General features: G+C 51.3%; 1 protein-coding gene across 1 annotated transcript in view; it reads right to left on the reverse strand.

Annotated features, from left to right (window-relative positions):
- ADORA1 (adenosine A1 receptor) overlaps positions 1–7,638 on the reverse strand; it is a 40,261-nt gene extending 32,623 nt beyond the window's left edge. The window contains exon 1 of the mRNA XM_040263048.1: positions 6,202–7,638. Coding sequence (XP_040118982.1) covers positions 6,202–6,542 — 341 coding nt within the window. The 5' untranslated portion in view covers positions 6,543–7,638. The remainder of the gene's footprint in view (positions 1–6,201) is intronic.
- Positions 7,639–8,513: the final 875 nt, after the last annotated feature.

Here is an 8,513-nt window from a genome sequence, read left to right on the forward strand (position 1 = left end):
GCTTATAACATTAAGTGAATAAAATAAGATATAAAAATCATTGATGTACTCAACTACAATAAAATAATTATCATTCTATCCATCTATCGTCTACGTGGGAAAATTTTCTGGAACACCAGAAAGTTAACAGTAGTGATGTGCAGGTGGCAGAATTCCTGGTAATTTTGGAGACCTGAGTAGCTCAAACGGTGAAGAATCTGTCCACAATGTGGGAGACCCAGGTTTGATCCTTGGCTTAAGTAGATTCCCTGGAGGAGGGAATGGTTACCCACTCCAGTATCCTTGCCCAGAGAACTTCATGGACAGAGGAGCCTGGTGGGCTACAGTCACAAAGAGTCAGGCATGACTGCGCTACTAACACTTTACCATCTTTATTCTTTTCTGTATTTCTCAAAATTTTTTACAATAAATATGGATTGCTTTTATGTTTGGAAATAAACATGTCAGGGCACAGCCTCTAAAACTCTACCCCATGATCTCTGGGTAGAGGGGTTGGTTCTCCAGAAGGTATCTTGGCCATTCTCTTGCTTCCAAGCAGCACTTCCACCAGGGTATCTTGCTCCTAAAGCACTTGGAGGCTTCCAGATGCCATTCCAATGCCAGCTAGCGGAAGCTTTCACCACTGAATCTAATCCAGAGTGTTTAGCACGATCTTTAACATAACTCATCTGAAGGCTATCCATAGTCCAAACAAAGAAACTACTTCTTTCTCTCCATCACTTTCCCTTCTAGACCCACCATTAATTTGCTGGCAAGCTGTAGAGGCTGAATTTCTCTGTTCTATTCCTTGAGGATGACTGCCTTTTACATCAGAGGCTGGGGCGCAACAGTCAGAATTAGGAGGAGAAAAGAGCCTGTGGCTGAGTGACCTTGAAAATGCTGGAATTCTGTGCTTCTGCTTCCTCTTCTCCAAATGTGAGGGAGTTGGGCTTCAGGGCTTGCTATCACTCCTCTTCTGTCTCAGACACTCTAAGTCAATGACTAATCCATCCTTAGACAGAGGAGCTAGAGGTGACCTATGCTTACTGAAAGCAGATGGCACCACTGAAGAGCAATTATTCTGGGACCTTGAGGCCACAGATGAGCACCTGCTGGTACAAGAACAGGAGGCACTTAACCTGTCCAGAAAAGCCCAGGGTAGCTGGAGAGTTGGGGTTGCCTAAATTGATGCCTAAGAGCAAACATACCTTAATCTATCAAATTTCTTTCCCTGTCAGAGCTCTGGGTCCAGTAATCTGGCCTCCCCCACATTCTGCTGTACTTCCCTGGTCAGCAGCCCAGTTGGGCAGGCCTCCAGCTGTGGATAAAGGCAGGGCTGCCAGGGACTCAAATGCTCACTGGAGAGAAGGTGAGGAGGCAGAGAGAGGCGTCAAGCATGAGCTGGAGCAGAGTGTAAAGTCCATGGCAAAAATAAGAGGAGAAAAATCACCCCCACTCACAGCCTGGAGGCAACTCCTCCATAAATCCTACAGCTTCTAGAGGCTGACTCACAATACACATGGGCTCACTAGTGGTAAAGAATTGGCCTGCTAATGAAGGAGATATGACAGAGAAAAAGTTGGATTGCTGGGTCAGGAAGATCCCCTGGAGGAGGAAATGGCAACCCACTCTAGTGTTCTTGCTTGGAGAATCCCATGGACAGAGGAGCCTGGTGGGCTACAGTCCACGTGGTCACAAAGAGTTGGACACGACTGAAGCAACTTAGCATCCATGCACTAGACCTGGATTCAAATCCTTTCTCTGCTCCTGATAAGACATTTGAGCAAATTACTGAAATGTTCTGAGCTTTAGACTTTAGTTTATCTATAGAAGTATCAAGAATGGGGATAATAATCTCTATCAGCAAGAAACTACGAGCATTATGCTTTATCTCATGATGATGTATGGCAAAACCAATACAATATTGTAAAGTTAAAAAAAAAAGAGAGAGTAAGAATTTAAAAAAAAATTATGGATATATGTATATATATAAATAAAGTTGTTTGCTTGTTTCAAAAAAAAAAAAACGACTACTTCACAGGGGGCCAGTGGTAAAGAGTCTGCCTGCCAAAGCAGGAGATGCAGGTCCAATCCTTGGGTTGGGAAGATCCCTTGGAGGGGAAAATGGCAACATTCTCCAGTATTCTTGCCTGAAAAATCCCATGGACAGAGGAGCCAGGCAGGCTACAGTCCGTGGGGCAGCAGAGAGTTGGACATGACTGAGTGGTTTAGTGCGCGCACACGTGCACGCACACACACATAAAAATATAGTATTGTGTCTAGCTCATCACCACTAGGAGCTAAAAAACACAACACAACCTTCCTAGGCTTTTAGCACAGTATTGGGAGGAGTCATGATGAGAAATAACCATAGACAGGAACCTCAGAGACCTCAAATCCAGAAGGCAGGTAGCAGGGGTGGGGTGGCAAAGAGGAGGCTCAGAGAGATCAAATAGCTTATTAAAGGTTGCACAGCTAGTTTGTAACAGAGCAAGGTTCAAACTCATGTATTTCTTACTCCCAAATACCCATCACCCCTTCCCCCCACACCAACCCATCTGATGACAGACAGAGCGTGCTCAGATCCCCTTTCCACAGAGAGGGCTTTGGTGGTTGGGGAGTGGCGCTCCTCACCATAACAAGCCCCTGGTGTAGGTATCAAGATGACACAGTGCCACCAAGAAGACCCAGGGGTTCCCTAGAAGCAGGTAATGAGGGGGATAGGGTATCCATTGCCAAACATGTGGAGGTACTACACAAATAACCTGTAAAATACATGTAAATAACCACAGGTTATTGATGAATCAACAATTTAAACTTTAAAATTGCTGTTACTTCCCTGTGGTACATACATACAATGGAGTATTACTCAGCCATTAAAAAGAATACATTTGAATCAGTTCTAATGAGGTGGATGAAACTGGAGCCGATTATACAGAGTGAAGTAAGCCAGAAAGAAAAACACCAATACAGTATACTAACGCATATATATGGAATTTAGAAAGATGGTAATGATAACCCTGTATGCGAGACAGCAAAAGAGACACAGATGTATAGAATGGACTTTTGGACTCTGAGGGAGAGGGAAAGGGGGGATGATTTGGGAGAATGGCATTGAAACATGTATACTATCATGTAAGAAATGAATCGCCAGTCTGTGTTTGATACAGGATACAGGATGCTTGGGGCTGGTGCACGGGGATGATCCAGAGAGATGATATGGGGTGGGAGGTGGGAGGGGGGTTCAGGATTGGGAACTCACGTACACCCGTGGCGGATTTATGTCAATGTATGGCAAAACCAATACAGTATTGTAAAGTAAAAGTAAAAATAATAATTAAAAAATAAAATAAAATAAAATTGCTGTTACTTCCAAATGGAAGGAAATAAAAGTTGTGGTTGACCGGTCCAATCATACCTTGCTTAGTGAGGGGTCCAACTAACTCCTGTCACTGAATGCCCCATACATGCTTCACCAATGCTTGAGCAATGCTACTCCCTGGCTCCCAGGGCCCAATCTACCTCAGATTGGCTTGTCAGGGCAAGGAATCAGGCACCTGGGGGCCTCTGGCTGACAGGTGTTCTCCCAGCCCAGTAGCCTGCTGACTCCAGCTGCCCAGAGCGGAGCACGCATGCTATTCCTCCTGCAGGAGGGACCCAGGCAGTGACCAGCAAGGACCTGGAGGGGTCTGTCACCTCAGCCCAGCCTCTGGGATCCCAGCTTCGGAAGCCAGGCCCGGCAGTCTTTCTCTCGCAGGCACTATTGATACGTGGCTCTGAAGCAGCTGCCTGAGCTGGTATGGGCAGCTGTGGTCCTGACCCTGAGCTGGAAAGCCGGGAAGACAAGCCAGAGCAGGATGGTTAGAGGTCAGACCACTGGGAGGCCTGCCTGAGGCTTCACCGTGTGACTCTGAACACTCTTCCAATTCAATCAACTTTTACTGAGTAGACATTTGCAATGTGCCAGACACTATGCTAGGCATTTTAGAGAATCTGTAAGAATTAACAAAATGTGGTCACTGCTAGGTTGCCGCCCTTGAGGCATAACAATCTAGCAAGGGAGAAGAAACATGTATAAATATAATTTCATAGTAGTTTGACACCTCCCGGGGAATGTGGTGTGTTGTGTGTGCCCATGTGTGTGTGCACATGTGTATACGGGCATATGTGTTATTATATAAAAGCATGAGTGTGTGGGGGATGGGAGTACAGGGCTTGCCTGTTCAGACCCATATGTTAATAATGATAATAAAGCAACAAAATAAACCTACCACTTAAGGACTACATTTAATGCTAAGTATATACAGTACTAAGTGCTTTATATGTAGGAATTTATTATATTCTTCCAAGCACCCTAGAAGGAAGGTACTATTTAATGTCTCCTTTTATTGACATGGAAATTAAAAATGAAGGAGGCGAATAAGTGACTTTCTTAAAGTCATAAAGCTAGGAATTCATAACAAGGATTTGAACCGAGGCCTGCAGTCTTAACCTCTATGCCAAAGCCTCTGCTTTGGCCCTCCAGTGATAGCTCCTAAAGACCACTCCCCCTCACCCGCCACCCCGCCACCTCAAGGCTGAAGCAAGGAGTGACAGAAGCTGCCTTCTGCAGGAATGAGCCTGCAGTTCCTGCCAGCACAGCCATCCCCACCCCCACAGGACAACTTGGGCACATTCTGTGAGTCTGTGATCACTGCTACATCATGGCCAGGCCTTTGTCTCACCTTGGCACCCACTCAGTAGACCACACTTCTTAAGCGGCTTTCCTATATTCACAAATCTGCATGACTTTCCGATTGTGGCAACACTTTGTTGTAATGGCCAGGCTCAGAGGCCCAACCCACTCTAATGGACTGAAACCAGGTTCGTCAGCACAGGCCAGCCATGACCTGGGGCTAATAACAGCATGAAGGCCCCTCAGCTCACAGGCTTTCTGGGCTGCCTTCCCTTCTCGCTTGAGCGGCAGTCTTCACCTTCCCTGGGAAACTCGGGTATTGTGAGGGGGGTAAACAAGGCAGAGAGCGCGGCATGGAGGGGCAGGACACAGTGGGGGCAGGAAGGAAAGGAGGCTGTGGGATTAAGGCTGCGTTCCCAGCCAGCCCCAGGAGAGCCTCTGGATCTGCTTCCCCTTGACCAGGTTCTATTTCACCTCCCTCAGAGAATCATGTTGAAAAGAGGGTGCATTAAAGAAGCTTTGAAAAATTAAATGTACAAACAGGACAAATGTGGGTGTCTAGGCTTGCTTGGGCAAATTATCAAGTGAGGCCAGGAGCACCATGTCCCAGGGATGGAAGCTACTCCAGGGATGGCTGGTGACAAAGATGGCTAGAACTTCACAGTAGAGAGGGAATCTACCAGTGAGAAGATTTAAGGAGGAGGCAAGCGTGCCTCACAAGAATGTCCCAGCAAGGCAGCACTGGCAGTGTGCCCAGGCATTTGCTGGTACTTGGTGGCCCAGGCACTGCCTGGTGATGAGCCTATGGCCTGGCAGGCCCAGGGAAGGAACCCCAGTGTGGGCTTGCCACCTGCATGAGAGGAAGGCCGTTATTGGGCCACCCACTCTGGTGCTGCCTGGACACAGCATAAGGACCTCTGCTATAACTGGTGGAACACCAGTTTCACAGCAGAATGGGATCATTAAGAGCCTGTCTCCTCCTGCCTGCAACAGAGATTCCGTAAGTGGGAGTTGGGCAGAGATAATCAGACTGCTTGGGTTCAACAGGACAGCCCTGGAGCTCGGAGCTGGCTAGCGCAGGGGTATCTGGAGAACAGGAGAGCTATGGAGTACCTTTAGGAAGCCTTCTCAGGTCTGGCTAGAGAAGCAGCACCCCTCTCCGCGGTGCGTCACCCTCAGCCCACTGGAGCAACCTGCTCTGCTCTTTCTACTTGCCTCAAACCAGTGGAGCTCAGCTCCACCACCTAGCCCCTCCCCACCACTGCCTCCGCAGGCGGGGCAGGCAGCCTCAGGTGCCCTGGCTGGATCAGGAGAGAACCAGCAGCTTCAGCTCTGGGGGCCCGAGCACTACGAGGTTCACATTCTTCCAACCACCCGGCCCCTTCCTGCTTCAACTTCAGTTCAGCTTGGTGCTGCGGAGTGAGGGCTAGGGCATAACGGCCCAAGGAAAGCCCGGCTCACGTGGGGTTTTATGTTCTACCTTTTATCCTCTTCAGATGGCCCTTGAGCCTCCCGGCATGGGGTACCTGCAGCTGCTCTAGACTCACCTCAGTGGGATCTTGACACGGAGGTAGCGGTCAACAGCAATTGCCAGCAGGGCCAGGATGGAGCTCTGAGTGAGGATGAGGACAGGGCAGGCGACCTTGAGGCAGGTGTGGAAGTAGGTCCGCGGCCCAATGTTGATGAGGATGGCGAGCGGGATGACCAGCGCGCCCACCGCCACATCAGCCACTGCCAGTGACACGATGAAGCAGAAGGTGGCATCCCGCAAGGCCTGATTCACCTTCACCGCCCAGATCACCAGCACGTTCCCAGGTATAGAGACCAGGGCGATGAGCACCTCGATGCCAATATACGCAGCCTGGAAGGCCGAGATGGAGGGCGGCATGGTGGGCACAGGCTGGGCACATCAGCAGACAGGCGCCAAGGGGCAGGAGGCAAGCACCTGTGGTCACGGAAGCCTAGGGTGGGAAGGCCTGCCTGGGGGGGAGGGGAACCAGGCAGCTCTGGAACTCCAGTTGCCCTTTGGAGATGTGCCCCACTTGGCACATCTAGTGCCTACCCAAGCTGACGGGATACGCTAACCCTTTCTCTGCCTAATCTCTGTCCCCTCTCCTTGTCAACCCCAGAGGATTCATTCAGCAACTTAAAATAGTAGCACTCACTCCTCCACTGGCTTTTTTTTATCAGGTGTGAGGCAGTTCCCAGCACACACACAACCCACAGGGCTCCCGGTGCCTGGCTCTACCTACCCATGATCATAGAACAGGATGCGGGGAGCTCACCATCCTGTCTGCTGGTGGCCAGCGAGTCCCAGAGGCGGTGCCCAAAGTTCTGGGCACCTGGTGCCTCCCGAGGCTAGAGGCTGCGCCAGACAGGGCTGGGCTCTGGGCCCCCGCGCAGCGGTTCACCATCCTCCAGGCTCCCAGCCCTGCCTTTCAAGCAATCACATGGTGCAGCAGAGGCTCAGACTGGACGCTTTTAAAGAGGTAGCGCTCCAGTTTCGCACCTGGGACTGGTCTGGCAGACGCGGGTCTGGAGGACTAAGCCCAGCAGCGGCCAGGGCGCGGGGATCCCCGTCTCCCACCTTGCCGCGCCTGCATGCCATACGGCCCCCTACCTGAGACACGGCTGGCTCCTGCTTCCTAGCAGTCCCCAATCCCGGTCCGGCTCTGCCAGGGACCCTCGTAAACACTCGGGCCCGGGGCGGGGGGTGGATTCCAGCAGTCCCTGTCAGCACTTTCCTCCATCCCCAGTGGGGATGACCGGCAGGCGAACCAGGTACAGACTTACCGAAGCTGGCAGAGCTCCGAGCCACCTGAACGGCTCTGTCCAAGCGCCCTCCTAGCTCCACGCCGTGCGCAGCCGCTCGCTCCAGGGATGCTTGAAGAATCCAGAGGGAGAGTTACTGGCTGAGACTCAACTCTGGCGCCCGGCGCCTCCGTCGCCCCGGCGCGGGAGCGAGGCTGCCCGGCTCCGCACGGCCGGAGCGGCGGGGGCGGCCCCGGCCCCTCCCTCCTGGGCCTCTGTCTCCTCCCTCATCCCCTCCTCTAAACAAAGGCCGTAATTCTGAGTGAGAGAAGCTGGAAGATGTGACCTTTCCGGAGGGTCTGACGTGCGAATCCAGATCACAGCAGGGCATGGCACCTGCGAGTCTCTAGGACGCCCCTTCTCCATTCGCTTCAACAGTCAGTTGGAAGCCCTGGCACACTCTCCTACCCCTCAGCCCGGAAACCCTCCTTTCGATGAAACCAGCCCCTGCGTTTTCTTAGGCGCTAATGTTCTCCCAGCACACGTTGCTTTGAAGGCTCCATCCTGAGTCAACATGTTCGCTTTACCTCTATCTTTCAGAACACCTTTTAATCTATTAGCGATTCCCATTTTTCAGATGAGGGCACTGAGACCCAGAGAAGCGACCTGGCTTCACAAGGTCATTTCCTTCAGTGCCGCCTCGTCTTGTGCCCCCTTTCTTTTCTCTGTCTCCCTCTTCATAGCACAGTACGTAAACCCCGGGTATCCAGCCCGATGTCCACGTGCTACTGATAAAGAAGCCGGCCGGGGAAGAAAGCGACTTTCCTAAGTTACCATAGCAAGTCCGAATAGAACCGGAGTAAGAAGCCAGGCTGCTGACTCCCCTCACAGTGCTGGCTCCACTCTCCTCCATCCTGACCCCTCTCTTGGCGATCTCCTGCCACGGTTCCAGTTTAGGTGGGCCACTGGTACTGCCTCAGGACCACCCCAAGGAAGACGCTCACTCAGACCGGGTGCCTTACTAAGATCCTGACCTGAGAAGTCCTTGCTCGTGGATATTGGAAAAGACCTCTGGAAGGGCAAAGAGTCAAGTGGGCGGGAGCCCAAT

Source organism: Oryx dammah, unplaced genomic scaffold (assembly GCF_014754425.2).
Source record: "Oryx dammah isolate SB20612 unplaced genomic scaffold, SCBI_Odam_1.1 HiC_scaffold_21, whole genome shotgun sequence".
In the NCBI taxonomy this organism is placed as follows: Eukaryota; Metazoa; Chordata; class Mammalia; order Artiodactyla; family Bovidae; genus Oryx; species Oryx dammah.